At 38.3% G+C, this 15,756-nt stretch overlaps 1 protein-coding gene across 2 annotated transcripts; it reads right to left on the bottom strand.

The window, feature by feature from the left end:
* Positions 1–2: 2 nt before the first annotated feature.
* Positions 3–15,548, bottom strand: LOC148936991 (uncharacterized). Of its 2 annotated transcripts, XM_089075134.1 has the most exons (8): positions 15,187–15,543; positions 10,497–10,607; positions 9,437–9,535; positions 1,953–2,051; positions 1,764–1,862; positions 961–1,158; positions 740–835; positions 3–600 (listed from the first exon to the last, which is right to left on the bottom strand). In XM_089075134.1, the coding sequence occupies exons 1-8, from the start codon at positions 15,196–15,198 to the stop codon at positions 403–405; spliced, it is 912 nt and encodes a 303-aa protein (XP_088931260.1). In that variant the 5' UTR covers positions 15,199–15,543; the 3' UTR covers positions 3–402. The 2 variants fall into 2 exon arrangements, with proteins under 2 accessions (XP_088931260.1, XP_088931261.1); XM_089075135.1 differs by lacking the exon at positions 9,437–9,535 and having other exon boundaries at positions 15,187–15,548.
* Between the last annotated feature and the right edge of the window lie 208 nt (positions 15,549–15,756).

Below are 15,756 nucleotides of genomic sequence, written 5' to 3'. Positions count from 1 at the left end.
GAAACTGTTAAATTTTTCTTTATTGTTACATCTTACATGTTTAGTATGATCATTGTTAATATCACTGTAATACAAAGCAGCGCACGAAAGGGCAGTCAGTTTTATATCCAATGTCAATAAGAGTTTTATCAGTAAAAAGATAAATATATACGTTTCGTATTCCTAATATATAGAATAACATTTTTTAATAATATATATAATAAAATAAAATAATTTCACATTTAAACATTATAACATTCTTTTATTAATAATAAAACTCTATCGACTTTAAAGCCAGATTACTCTTTCTCGCGACGCTCTATTTGTGTGCACGCTACGTCTCGCTTCGAAAATATTGCGATCTTTAAAGCAAGCTCGCTGAATGTTTCGAGATTCTCGATATGGTAGTATCAGGAAGTATCGCTAACAGGATGCGGTTCGCACTCTCACTTTATCCCTTAGGTAATTGGCGACCTGCGTTTGCGAGTGCCGGACGGCCAGTTGAAGCGGCGTGATGCCCTCCTGATTTACGAGCAAAGGATCAGCCCCCGCTCCCACAAGCTGCCTTGCCACTGTCATGTGTCCTGTCAAGGCTGCCGCGTGCAATGCACTTTCGCCGTTCTAAAGAAAAACCGTGAAGAATCTCAATAATAGAAATTATATAGAATTACATATAAAATGATGCAATTTTAGATCGTTTAAGGTAGACTTCAGTCAAGTTCTTTTTTTCTCTAATATTCATGCCGAGGCTCTCGCTTACCGGAAGCACGCCGAGCGAAGGACGGTACTTGAGCAGCTCGCCGATGACGGCGGTGTGACCCTTGTGGGCGGCTTTGAAAAGCGGGGTCGCGCCGTCCTGTGAAAGAGAAGATTGTTCGCGATGACAATCCGGCTGGCGTGGCACAATAGGGAGAGCTCGCCTTCGGCGATTACGCAAAATGCGAGGGTGGTGCACGACACGCGATTCTACCCGGGACTTACGTGTCTCGTGGCATCGACCTTCGCGCCGGCTCTCAGCAGCCTCCTGACAATGTGATCGTGTCCCATTTGCGATGCGATCCACAGAGGTGTGGCGCCGTCCGTTCTCGCCGCGTCCGTCTTTGCCCCGTGTTCCAGGAGGACTTCCAAAATACGGAGGTGGCCGTTCTGGGCAGCAATAAACAATGCCGTGGCGCCGTCCTAAAAAGTCGCAATCGATTCTTAAATTTCTCTCGTGTATCAATTATAGCGTTATTATCTCAACTACTTAGATCGATGCGTTCGACTGAGGCGGGTGGGAATCGTTCTGATGAACAATTTATATTAGCATTTTTGTCTATTTTTGGGAAAATCTGAAACATTTGGAATTCTCAGGAAATTTTTTTGAAATTTTATGTCTATTTAAATCTTTGTGCTTTTTAGAAAAAAATTTTTGATAAGACAATTCAATATCTCCTTAGACTTTAATTAAGTCAAAAGTTAATATCCAAGCATCACGTGGCTTTCCTCCGCGCTTAGCAGACATCAAAAGATTGCTCCCAGTAAAATAAAACTTATTTCAAAGTTACACTTAAGAATTCTTTAATTTTATCTGGAATTTTGAACGAAAATACTTAGGAAATCCGAGAATTTCATTCTCAGCGAAATTTTTTTATAACATTTAAAGACATTTTTAGACGCTACGTATATTCAATGGAAAACCAGACGAGAGTTAAAATATTCGAGCTTCGCCAGTCGGACGCAGAGAGAGAGATGTAATTGGCGAATTTAGTAGACTCGATATTATTTCGAGCACGTCCTCTCACCTTCATATGAGCGTTCGGACTGGCGCCTCTCTCTATTAAGCCCTCCACGACGTCCAGATGACCGTACTGGCATGCGACGAAGAGCGGCGTGCCGCCGTCCTGAAATCCACGTGGGACACACATTGGCGTTAAAGAGCAGCGTAATCACATTTTACACGCGGATTAAACATTCCTCCGCCTCTCACTTACTATGCTGCACGAGTCCACGATCGCGCCGTGCTCCAAAAGCAGGCCCGCGATGTCCATGTAACCGCCCTGGGCGGCGAAGAACAAAGCCGTGGTCCCGGTCTGCGAACGCACAAACATTATCATAAGCGTACGATCGCTCACAATTGTAGATCGTCGTTTATCCTCGAGCATCTTAAAAATATTTTCTAGGAAGCAAATCACCCTTTCGTGAAATGGGACCGTAGGGAAGGAATCTTTCCGCGGGGAAGATTTATTTCTCGAACAATTTTTATCTTCTGAGGGAAGAAAATTTCTGAATATTCTTTCTCTCTTGAAAAATCGAGACGTTCGAGAGGTGAGCGAATCATCTGTAAACTGTCTACGATAGGAGGCCGGAAACTCTCCTCGCGATAGAGCGTAACAGTTTCTATACGGGACGCGAAGATAAGCATGGCGAGACCAGAGCAGATGGAGAGAATCGATGATGTACGGTTTTACCTGCGAGAGGGGATAAACCCGGTTTGCTTTCTACACCGGGTAAATAATTCAAACGGAAATGTCTGCATTGTTCGCAACGCCGAATTCCGATGAATTAGAGATAATGGATAATGATCGATAATTCTCTTCTTCGATATGCAGATAAGACAGATGTATGAGCGATGTCCTTTGGGTTCGCAACGCGTATATAAGAGATATTTATGCACATACCGAGTAATAATGCACGTCGCAGAATTTTATCGTAACTTCGAAGGATGCGTCGTGATGCATCGGCACGTGCGTTAAATCGCATGGAGAATTCGACGTGAGGTCAGTCACCACTTTCGCGATATGTAAATGTCACGTATCTCCCATGACCCACCCATAACTCATATCCACGCGATAAATCGACATGTAACATGTTCACGTCGCAGTCGCGTCGTTAATAATCGATATCGAATGACGATTTTATTCGCGAGGAAGAAACGTCGATTTCTTTCGGGACACGCGATTTCTTTCGGGAGCGTTCAGTTCAGATACAAGCTTCTTTTTATGGTTTTTCTTAGTCCGCCCAACTTTCTTTCGCTGCTTGCACCTGTATATCCATCCATATAACACGGGAAGCTACGATATGTCATGCTTAACGGTAAACTTTAGCGGCGAGAACCGGTCGCAAAAGCGGCCTTGATATTTCGAGCAAATGTCAAATTGAATTTCTTGTGGTGAAAGAGCTACGATACTACGATATGCGGTTTTTAGAATTTTTTCTATTCACATATTTTCCACGTGAATACTCCTCTGAAGATGTAAAATATTTAAAAAAAGAAAAAAAAACACATTAATTTGCATTCACGTCACAAAAAAAACAATACATTAATTTGCAGTCATAAAAGCGGTTTTATTAATTTTTTTATGACAGCACTAGAATTGGCAGTTCAATCCAACGTCGTCATCTATAAAGTTTATCTTATCGGCACTTTCTTATAACAGGACGTTGCGATTATTAATAAGCCTGTCGTTACACAAGTACTAAACTTGGCAGTCTTAACTATCGATTTCCACGTAGCGACGTGGAAGTGCTGTTTTACAATACAGCGTGTCCTTCACCTAATTAAGATAATGTCTCGCGTTAAAGCGTGACTATCGTGCCGCAGGCCGAAGCCAGGTGTCGTGCTCGATTCGCGTAAATTTTCGAAACTTTCGATCGAAACGCGATCGCGAAGTTCCTCCCGGCTAATTACGGGGCTTCTAAATCACGACGAGGCAATTAGAATCCGGCGTTACGCTTTCACGAGGGAAGATAAATTCCTCCCGGGCTGTCGGCGATCGTATCCTAACGGATACGGTGGAAAAAGTTGTAAAAAGGCAAATTCGGAGTGAGAGGCGAGCCGCGAGTAGAACGGAGCACGTTAGTAAAATTGCCAAACTGGCAGAGACGATGCTCTTTCGAGCGACTCAAATGCAACGACGCTCGACACGTTTCCTGGAAGCGATCCAAGAGGGAAAACTTAAACCACTTTCTTTCCGACGCGTAAAATACGCAAATAGTTTGCAAGACTCCAGAATTTTTCAGAATAACATTTCGAACAATGTCGCATAAATTACATTTTCAAATTCTCCTTCGCATATGGCACGTAAAATGTCTCTTTATCGAAGAGATTTCTTTGCAAGTCCTTTCGAGAAGAAAAATTTTGCGTGAAGAAAAAGCGTGAAAAATTTTGATGAGATCTAAGTCTAAGATATTATCCAATATCTCTCGAAAGAGAAATTATACGCGCACCGTGTGTTCTTTTTTATTCTCTTTATGCATTTAGTTTTCTGATTTAATTTTTCTGTGGAAAGAACGGATTTGTTGGAGTATCTAAAAATTCAAGTCAAGTTGAAAATAATTTTGTTGCGCCATCAAAATAATTATATAATACGCTCAAGTATGATAATAATACTGCAAATATTTTTAACATTCTAGCAACCTAGCTAAATTGGAATGTTCTATATAATTATTTCGATGGTCTAAACAATTATTTTCAGATTTTTATAAAATTTTGAGACACTTCAACAAAACTGTTTTTTTTTTTTTTTTTCGTATATGAGCATTAACGATTTGTCACTCTATTAATATGAATATTCGCTTTAATCACAATTTAATTTAGTCTCAATTTTTTTTTCTATCTTTTGGAATTAAAAAGGGACAAAATATAAGTTACATACCGAGATTAAAGTTTAATCTATTGGTAGAAGTGGAGATTATTAATCCCGTGATTTATTCCGAGACTCTCGTGTTCGAAGCCTTAGGTGTATCACTAGGCGAGCAATCCGCTAGTGGACTCCGGTAAAATGCACTTTCACTAGCCGTAAAAGCTCCTGTATCGAGAGAGCGGCGAACTCCTCGTAGCTTTATCCGTTACGTGTCCCTGTTCTTCCACGCCCTGGCGCGCGAGGCGGCCGATCCTCTGAAAACCCTCAATTTCCGAGGTATGACGCGAATTAATCCTCCACGTGAATATCACTTCCGGTGAAACGACGGAGAAAGACCGGAAATCTTGCGCTTCCCGGTGCCTTCTTTTTTTTTTTTTTTTTTTTTTTTTTTTTTGAAGAACTTTCGCGCGCGTCTGGGCACCTCGTCGTTTTCAAGAGAATTGGCGAGCTTTGTTCTCGTTTTTTTTTTTTTGCAACTTGCAGCGAACTCCCTGCTTGGAAATGGGCCGCGCGGTGCACACGCCGTGGACGTTACGCGGTGCGCCGCGATGCGTGGCGAACGGAGCGGGGACATAATACCTATCCATTGCTAAACCGCAGAAATTTTATAACGCGACGATATCAGTATGTTACGTTTGGTCCGCGAACGACGATGCGTTTCCCTTCGCCGTACGGCCGATCCGTGCGATCGTGCATGAGGAAACGCGCGCAAAAATGTCCAGGTCTGACCGACATCGAATGCCCGACACGTACTCGCTAGAGGCTAGCAAGTTACTCGGACACGATTAAACTGCGCTCGTCTCTGACCAGATTTCAAATATATAAATTCAATATATAAAGGTATCCTTAAGAGAAATTTTGCCCCGTTGATAGATGTCAATAAATAGTAAATAAAATTCATAAATATCACATAATCATATAAAAACATTCTAAAAATTCTTCATTTTAAAATTAAAAAAAAAAAAAAAAAAAAAAAAAAAAAAAAAAAAAAAAAAAACACCTACAAGTCGGCAAACGACAAATGCGTTAAATATATTTCATAAATATGTATAAAATTATAATCTTAATGAAAAAAAATTCTTTTATCTCTCTTTCTCTCTATCTCCACAAGTTTTGTGGAATTTTCATATGTTTTCGCATGATGATCGACATGATGAATGTTTGTGAAATATTAATGAATAAAGATTTAATACCCTGGTAATCGAAAGAGAAACAAAGAGGTCTGAATTGGAGAGATTCGATCATAACCGAGAGATGCTCGCTGAATGGACCACAGCGCCTGTATAGCGGTACCGTACTTTACAGCTTACGGATGCAAACTCCGCCGATTGAACATCGGTCCCAAGTAGTGCAACAAAAGGTCAGTTATTTTCGTTTGGCGAACTCGCGATTCCGACTTTTAATTAGCAAAGAAACGGCCGAATGATAATTAGCAACAATTGACACGCAATACTTGCGTGTATTAAATACAAATACTCGATGGATATTAAAATGGTATTAAATTGGTAATAAAATACAAAATACTTGATTGAAGTAATCGCATGAAGTCACGATTGATCCAATTAACGCTCATTCAGTGACGAGAATGTATGTGTGTGCGTGTGTGTGTGTGTCGCTATATAAGATCTACAATTTATCGGAGGCTCGGATGACCCGACAGGTGTCATTCACCCTCGCCAACGTTGTTCATTTTTAGACGATCAATAATCGCGGATAGAATTTTCAGATGATAAATATCTACCAGGAAATCCTTTCTTTTAAGTTCTTATTTCTGTCAATCGATATGTATGTCTTATTCATAAAACTCAAGACTGCATCAAATGTTTATAGTAAAACAACCCTATTAATAAATTACGAAAACTTAATGAAATACTTGAATATTACGTTTGTTCATAAAAAAATAATAAATTTAAATTTTTTATAATAAGAATAACACCATACGATAAGAATTTGTACAAATTTTTTATAAATGTAAATTAATATGTATTTTTCATTATAATAAAATGTTATTTTTCCATGTAAATCTTCGAGAACTTGAAATCCACGGTTCCTTGGAAAAAATATTTCATATTGATAGCATCTACTTTCTAATACATTCTGATAAACAGCTAGAAGGATCACGAAAGCAATTCACTTGAGCGAGAGAATTAGATTTTAAGAGAAATAAAAAATATTATATATTATATTCCTTCTGCTCTCTGATGTCCCATAAGCGAACACCTTACGATTTTCCTACGCATGTACGATGGTGCTTATGATAGGCTAACACGTCTAGATAGATTGTAGACACACAGTGTGAGCGATAATTCCTGAACTTCCACGTTGCGTGTTTTGCACAGGCACTCCGCTATTAAGAGGTGCATTAGAATCACGCAAACTTGCACGCACGAACGTTACGGCACAAGCTCACGGCACGCTTAGGCAACCTTGAAATATCGCCTGGCTGTCTTTCTCGTTTTCCTTTCGTGCAATTCATTTCTCACCTCGTGATATTTACACTAAATCGCGTCAAACGCGGTTTCGCGTCGGGTCGCCATTCGAAAATCAACGCGGTCCGCACAATTCCGCTGAAAATTCCAACGGCGCATTATCTCGCGAGATTTAAGGAGAAGCGCCCGAGCTTCGGCCTCACACTTTTTCCCTCCCTAAAATTATCGCTTTACGCTTACGCAATTAACGGTTGCGTCTAAGGAATTTATTGGCCGATTGCTGCGCGTGTAAATCGATAAATTGGTATGGAAATCAAAATGAGATACAATTATGCCTGTAAGTAACGGTCTCAGGCTCGTTGAGGTATTAATTTAAAGAGGAGATTTCGCGTTTTCCAGTCCATGAAAATGGATTTTGAATCTCGATCCGCCGATTGCGTAAGACGACGAACGTGTTTAACGGGTTTTTAATGAACGTTTGCGTAATTCTGCGCCGAGCGTGACGTCGTCATCGTTTACGCTCAATCTCAGAGGAGGAGCATAGACCATGATCAGCTCAATCATCGAACGTTACACATTTCTATTTACGGGCACGTTTACTCATCGTGCAACATTCTTTCTCTCACGTTTTTAACAGTTATCATATCCGCTGGAAAATTCATAATTACACAGTTGAAATATTTTTCTATCTAAATGTTTTCTATCTAACGATAAGTGTCAAGAAATATTTAACAGACATTTTTGTTTTTTTAATGTAATATTTTATAATATTTTTATCGAATAAAAAAATAAGATTAATAAGAATTGAAATTTATGTTATGGATTCTATAAATATTTCGTAGATTCGATTTTTAATGGTCTGACATAATATGTAGATCTGTCTCGAGTCTCGAGAAAAAAATCGTTAAAGAGATTAAAATTTGTCATCAATTTTTACTATTGCGCAAATGTTTTGCCTTTATTTTTTGAGAAAAGTAATGTAATGTATATCGCGGTTCGTTCAACGCTCGCAATCTTGTCATCGATTTGCATACAATGGCGTAATTCTAGATGGCACGAGACAGCAAAGGAGAAGGAGAGAAGCGTGGGCCGGACGATAAATCTTCTTGTGGCACTTAAAAAAGGGATACTCGACAGCTTCCTGGTGCATCGCGTGATATGCTACGCGCGACGAGCTTTTTATGTCTCGCTAAGATATCGCATGCGCTTAAAAGTGATACAACGTGCTGCAAGACGATGCTCCAGGAAGTTTTAAAGATTCTATTTTAAAGCCCCCAATACTCGAAGTTACATCTGAAGATAGAATTCTTAACAGGGTCATCGCCAACCAAATCGCATTAAGAAAAATAAAAGTTTTGATGAGTATAAAACCTGGACTTTTTAAATAAAAGTGTCGAGGAACTTATAATCTTTTTTTAAGTGACAAAAAATGAAATCTCCCATAAATTAAATCTTTAAATTAAAAATGGAAAACTTAAATAATCATCCAATTCATGTTAATAGATATCAATGTTGTAAAATTTAATCAGTGCGGTGGGTAACATGTAAAAGATTAAAAGTCATAAAAAAGTCATAAAAAGTTATGAAAAATTATTACAATTTTCATTGCAAGAAAAAAACATTGATCAGAGAATTCTCTGAGGCGATTACTACGAAGTGATTACTACGAAATGATACGATGCATTTTGCATGCTTTATTCCATCTTTTAATCGAATATAATTAAATAATTGAGATCTGTTTCACAGCGACGATTAAATTGCAATCGGTAGATGGTCTTGAGATCGCAATACCGATTTTATTGCGACTATTAATGTTAATGTCTGTATGAGAATAAATAAAATAACGTACGATTTGGAAGATGTGCAATACATCTATCTTCTTTATGCAAATTAAACATAGCTAGAAAAGCATCTAGAAAAGAAATAAATGTAGCGTTGTATTATTCGTACATTTTCTTACATTTTTACAGTTTTATGATTATACCGATATTTTGCAATTACTATAGGGGAAGAGGGATTATATACTGTGTTTATATCATGCCATTTTCCCAGATAGTGATAAATTTGCATACATAAAGTAAAAAGAAATTCTCAAAATATTGCTTACCTCATCAATAATTATCTCACATAATCATCTTATTTATAATTAAATATTTACAAATTAAAAATTATTAAACATTAGACGTTTTTTTATGATTTTTTTCTTAATAAATACAAGCTACTTTTCTATTCGTCACTGTAATATGCTGATATTGTGATAAGCTATGGATTTTAGCTATTGATGAACGAGGCGAGGAACGCGCACGTGCTACAACTTCCTACTACTAAGGAGGGTTTCATTCAACCTGAGAGACATCATTCATTCGCAGATCGCTCGATCTTTGACACGAGGTCAGAACTTACCAGCCTTTTGGCATTGGGATCCGCCCCTTGATGCAACAGCTCGGTCACGGCGTCGATGTGGCCACCCGCGGCGGCCAATATCAGAGGTGTCGTGCCATCCTGAAAGAAAACCGACCTCGTTTGCAAAACTCCGCTTCGATGATTCAATTAGACGCGAAACTTTCTCGCTGGTGAACGCTGAATGCCGGCGAATGTATGCCGCCGGTATGTATTTTCTAATCGATCTTCCGGCGAGCTATTAAGATTCGCTAAGCGCCCTAAGTTTACTAACGCAATTAGCACACACGAGTATATATAGTTATGACATCTCGTCACAAAAAGCAACAATTCGCACGTAAAAAGGTGTCACCTGACATTTATATATATATAAAAAAAAAAAAAAAAATTAATACAAAGCATGACGAAGCTTCGCGAGAATATCGAGGTGAATGAACAAAAAATTGCAGGAAAAGCCATTAATGCTTGGCGATTAAACGGAAGGATATAGATTCAATTCGGCTATGACATTGACACATGTGGATGAACTCGCAGAAAATATCCGATGTCGAGTGCGGATAAAACGCGTTCGTCTTCCAAGCCGAAAAGTGGCACGATTAGTGTCCGCGCTGATCTAATAAAGCACTTTCGAGGGACGCGAGAGGAGTGTGTAACGTTGCTCGTGCTGCTCGTTCCTCATCGTCGTTTGCATAATGAGCCTACCGACAGCGAGGAGAGAAAATCGCCGGTAAATCGCGCTTTTGCCGCGATATCCCGCCGGTCTATTACGACAAGACCAGTGCAATCAGGAACGTGAGCTCCTGACTAATCCTATATTAACAATAATTTCAGATCCGCATTGTCCGGAGCTAATGAATCCGAAATTAGATATTGCATTTCCAGGATGATTCATGTTAATATTATCAGCCTCGTATCAAATGATCGCAACTTTCTTCCTAGGAGGAAATCGGTGCTCGACGCTTGTTACCGCGAAACTTTCGTTCGGGCGGTTGTGTACCCGATGAGTGTACACGATAACGAGATCTTACTCTCTGGAAAAGGAAGGTATTGTATTGATACTGACCTTGTCCTTGCAATCAACGTGAACGCGTCCGGAATCCAATAAAATACGAAGACGCTTGGCGTCCCCGCGTGCCGCCGCCAGATGCAGCTCCACATCCCAAGGCGACTCCTTCTGAAAAAGTGAGAACAAAAACAGAGATAGTAGGTTAATAAAATGCTGATTGAATGCAGATTCTCGTTTTTTAATTTACTTAAAATGGCTGGACTCACGGTTTGGCGCAACAAATTGTTTTGAAATCTTTTTATATTCTGGCAATCAGTTTAAACGTCCTAATTATTTCGATGACTCAACACAATTATTTTTAGATCTATATCTGCAAATTCTTAGATACTTCTCCGCGAAGTATCTTTCTTTCCATATGACAGATATAAAAAAATATGCAAGGAAATATGCGTGTTCTTTAATTTAAAAAGTTAAAATTAATAATAGTTAATAGAAATTAATTAATAAGAAATTTAATCTTGAGATAAAAAAAACTTGATTTAATTTGGATTAATTTTTTTAGGTTCTTTTCAGGCAAAAAATTTATCCGATCTCCATGGCTTTTATTTCAATTTGTCATGTTTTTTTTTTTTTTCCAAAACCAATTATATAGTTTCGAGATTAAATCATAAGATGAACAATATGAAAACAGGACACTGTTCTACCAATTCTCCAATTATGTTTTATAAAAAATGTTTTGTTTGAGTGTCTCCTGCATCTAAATCATGTACACTGGATCGAAGAAATGTCTGAGTTGTATATCGGCTATTGTAATGGTAATATAAACGCGTAACTGTGAATATGGATGAACCTATTGAGACCTTCAAAAGCTTGTCGAATATTTTTAACACCTTCGTAACCTCAGAGATATGTGCACAGCTGTCATGGGATCAATATTTCACGGGATGAAAGAGAGATATTTGGCGGCTTTTATCTCTCTCGCGTTTATGACTTCTAACGGTGAACAGTCGGCGCAGATACTTTTCCAGTCGTTCGAACATCCTCGCGGTCCTTCGCCCGACGATGACGATCGAAATAATACGTCGGCCTTCGCTTTCGAGTATTTATGGAGTGATTCGACTCGCGAGTGGCTCCGAAGAGGGAAAACATTCCGCGTGATTCCTCGAGGAATGAATACGTATCCTCGGCACATCGCGGATTTACGTCTTAACGGAATACGCGTTCCGAAATATTTTGAGGAATTCAGACGGACGAACAGGGAAAGTAGGCTTCTAGGCTCGATATCTGTAAAAACTCTATCCGTTAACCCGTAATTTATCGATTCCGGACACGCGTCACGGATCGCAAACGTAAAATTGCAGAACGCATCGGGCTGTACGTTCAATGGCGCGGAAAAATCTTATTACAGGATTTTGCGGCCATACCGTTCGGTAAGATGCCTCTTCTTCCCTTCGGATATGTAGAACGCGACTGACAAATTGTCTCTTGTCACGAAAATCGGAATATTTTTTTCGTTATTTAACATCAAAACACATTAAACATCGCGATGTAATTTTCAAATAATTTTTTTAAAATAAAGAGTAACAGTTACATACGAAATACAACAAGGAAAAGAAATTAGTAAGACGATAAATTATAATCTTTTAATATATTTTTTTACATATGATGTTAAAAGGTTTTTTTTTTTTTGAATAATTAAATCTGCAAGTTACAAAATAAAAATATATAAATAGAACGAAATATTTAGTATCAATTGTTACATCTATATAAAATATTTTCATTCTTTTAGACTTTAGACTCAAATTTCATATCACGCTTAAAACTGGCAGCTGCTCTTTATTCAAGTAGATCTTTCTCATCGTCGAATAAATTGACAATTTGTCTTAATATCGTGCATACGTATGTGGATGCGTGGTCATATCGCATCTTTGTGTCGTGAACACGTGTTCCTCTTTCGATAATTTGATCGTTTCTTCGGCAACGATAATCTCCAAACGCGACTTTCGCGGAACTGTATTCCTCTCCGCAGTCTCAGCCGCAATTAGCGCGCATGACCGACGATTAAAGCCTTAATTAAAATATCAAAACGACGCATGCACCAGGAATCACGCCGATGCAGCGATGCGTGACTTTCTACATGTGTATTTGTGCTCAATCTATTCGTCTCGATGCTCTAACACTGAAACTTGAAATAGCGTCGTCATTATGCCCTTTCAAATCACCTATTTTAGAATTTCATTCGAAACACTACAATCTTTATCTCCTTGAATTTAAAGTGTAAATACATGAAAAGAAGTTTGTTGCAAAAGTATCTAAAAATTTGGCCAGCTGCAGATCTGAAAGTAATTTTACCGAATCATCAGAATAATTATGTAAAACTTATGTCAAATCGATTGCTGAAATATTAGACATTTTTGCATTATTATCATCATGCTTAGGCGTCCAACAAAATTATTTTCAGATACTTTAACAAAACCGTTTCCTTCCATATTTCAAAAATATTGGAAAACAAGTCAAGAGAACGTAAAAGTTAAGGAAACGTAATAAGATAGTGGAGTGCGTTTTCGAATTTTTGCGATTGTCGGATTTATCAAACGGTCGTCAACAAGCTGACTCGTGAAGTCTGACGTAAATCTTACGTAATGCAAAATGCAGATAGGGAAAATCTGATGATCGAGCTATTAAACGCCGTCGGCAACGCGACCGGCTCCGATACAAACTTCTACGCGCTATTCGATATTATGCAACACACGTGTCGCGTATAATAATAACAACGTCGCATTGATAATGCTCGTCGGTGGTGGAGTTCAAGCACAAGTTGGAATTATTATAACGACCGTGCAATTGCAATTGTTCGTAGATCGAATCGCCGCGCGTACAAGTGCCCAACCTTCTATCTCGATCTTGTTCAAAGTATGCGTATCAGATAAGCGTGACCGACGTATCAATTCTTTTTTTTTTTTTCACAGGAGACATCCGGATCGGAAGGCGCGTTTATACGCGGCGTCTTATTTCGCTGTATATAATAAAAAGTGCTCTTTTGTTTTTCGAATCGCTCTCGCAGGTGCGCCCAATCATCCTCGCGGGCCAGAAATAACGCGCGCTATAACGAAAAGTAAGACGTATATTTCTTGCTTACTAACGCTCATCTCCATTTCCATTAATAGAGACTAACTTTGATCTCGGTTCAATTTGCTTTTTTTATCTTCTTCTAATTCATAGAATTATATAAAGGTAGAAAGTGAGTTTCACCGAGATTAAAGTTAATCCGCATCGATGGAAATGAGAGAGTTAGACTTTTTCAATCGCCTAAGATCGATTTCAATAAAAATTCGATTAATTTAACGACGATTGATTTGCCAAATAATATCTAAATGCTACTTTATTGCTGTAAATAGTTATTAATTTTTTGTTATATGACAATAGAAAAAATTTCTTACTATATATAATTAAAAAATAGATTAAATAGAAATTAATTAGTATGCTTTAAGCAATTTTGTTGGATAAATTGCAGTTTGATCGAAGAAAGATTTAATTCGTGAATTGTGTTCAACCATGCATACTGAGACAGATAACAAAAAAAAAAAAAAATAAAAAAATTTGAAAAAAGAAACAAAGTATCGAAAGTCAATCGCGATAAAAGCGATGTTGTTTTTCTCTCAGAAAAAAAAACGATCGACTCATCGAAGGAAAAGATAAAAGCGCAACAACAATGAAAGTAAATCGAATAAATGACCCGTGCACAAAGCTCAATGTAGTAAACATTAATTCTTTCCAACATCAAGGATTTTCGAAAAATTCTGTTAAATCTGCAAATCCTAAGAGGAAGAAATAAATTATCATTTGCTTTACACATGGATTATCCGAGAAAATAAATGTTCCAAGTTTGGAAATTTATTATCCAGCGACGTACGAATTAAAACTAATGGCATAGAAAAATGTAAACAGCAAAATTTAAAGAATGAAAAAATTAATCGTAGCCAAGAATTTTTAAATAATAATTTTACATTTTCGATGATTCTCAATCTGATTGGCCGATTCGCTTACTATTATAAATCTTTACATTTTTCTTTGTGTCATTGCCTTAAGAATCCAGACACAACAAAGGAATAAAAAATAAAAATTAAAAACAAGGAATGAAGAATTAAATTTCGATTTATAAAAATCTATGCTTTGATATACAATTAAAAAATGTCAAGACGTTCCTTTATTTATTGATTGAAAATAACTTGCTTTTTATTCTTCATTCCTATTGTGCCTGAATCCTGGAAATGTTCTCATTTCAAAAGTAGCTGATTTTGATTTTGTTAAAAAGTTGTAGTGTATTAATATATATTTCATTGTACACATGTATATACTGATATATGCAATGTATCAATATGATACATTGTATCTATATAGATATGATGTGCACAGAAAGAACAGTTTTGCTAACAAATCTAAAAATTTGGCCAGGTCTGAGAATAATCTTGTTGGACCATCAAAACTATCATGTGTGAGGCACCCAAATATAACAATAATAATACTGCAAAAATTTATCATCTTCCAGCAATCAATTTGAACGTCGTATTATAATCTTGAAGTCTCCCACAAACTTTTATTTTCAGATCTGTATCTAAATTTTTAGATTCGGCAGCCGAGCTGTCCTTTCCGAGTGCCTTCGAAATTTCTCCACGTCGGGACGAAATGGGGAACGGGAGCGTCGAGGGGCACAACGTCCCGCGGAATATGCATACGCCTCGCTCACCTTCATGGACATGTTGAACCGCTACCGTATGTATCCCGATCAATCACTCGTTCACTCCTCCCGAGGCGTAAGTGCATCGCTCGTGCCACCACGTCGAACGAACGTCCACAAGTGTACAACCATCGCCTATCCGTCCAGCGCGAAGCGCGCCTCGCTACTGAACGCGATTCCCCGACGCGGCCGGTTTTGAAGCACCGCTCGCCGAGATGTTTCGCCCGTACGCGCGGACGTCGTCGTCGTCGTCGTCATCGTCATCGTCGTATCATCGACCGGCCACGACGAATCGCTCATGAAGCCGATACGAACAGACGCACCGCAGTGTCGCCGAACCGATGCCAGCGAATGAAACTGCGACAGAACGGGCAAGTGGACAATACCTCCGTGTCTTCGCGCGTGCGCAATATTTTGCACGCAAAATTGCAAAATAAAGGAAGGTTGTATAAACGTCCGTTTGAGTCAATGTAGATTAGCCTCAATCTCGATTTAATTTTAATTTTTTTTTTTTTGTTTCTAAAGAGGGTTCTAAATTAGGAGAATATTAAGGGGGAATTGTATAAATCAAGATTAAAG

This window comes from Pogonomyrmex barbatus, unplaced genomic scaffold, assembly GCF_055798465.1.
Source record: "Pogonomyrmex barbatus isolate J1 unplaced genomic scaffold, ASM5579846v1 scaffold18, whole genome shotgun sequence".
NCBI classification, from domain to species: domain Eukaryota; kingdom Metazoa; phylum Arthropoda; class Insecta; order Hymenoptera; family Formicidae; genus Pogonomyrmex; species Pogonomyrmex barbatus.
The sequence above is the reverse complement of the archived record's forward strand: the minus strand, read 5'-3'. Positions and strand labels throughout refer to the sequence as shown.

What these genes read in the sequence shown, in the direction of transcription:
- LOC148936991 (XM_089075134.1), bottom strand. An exon ending in TCGTGGACTCGTGCAGCATA is followed by an intron (nt 1,863 to 1,952) that starts GTAAGTGAGAGG and finishes CGTGGATTTCAG; the next exon opens with GACGGCGGCACGCCGCTCTT. An exon ending in AGGTCGATGCCACGAGACAC is followed by an intron (nt 836 to 960) that starts GTAAGTCCCGGG and finishes TCTCTTTCACAG; the next exon opens with GACGGCGCGACCCCGCTTTT.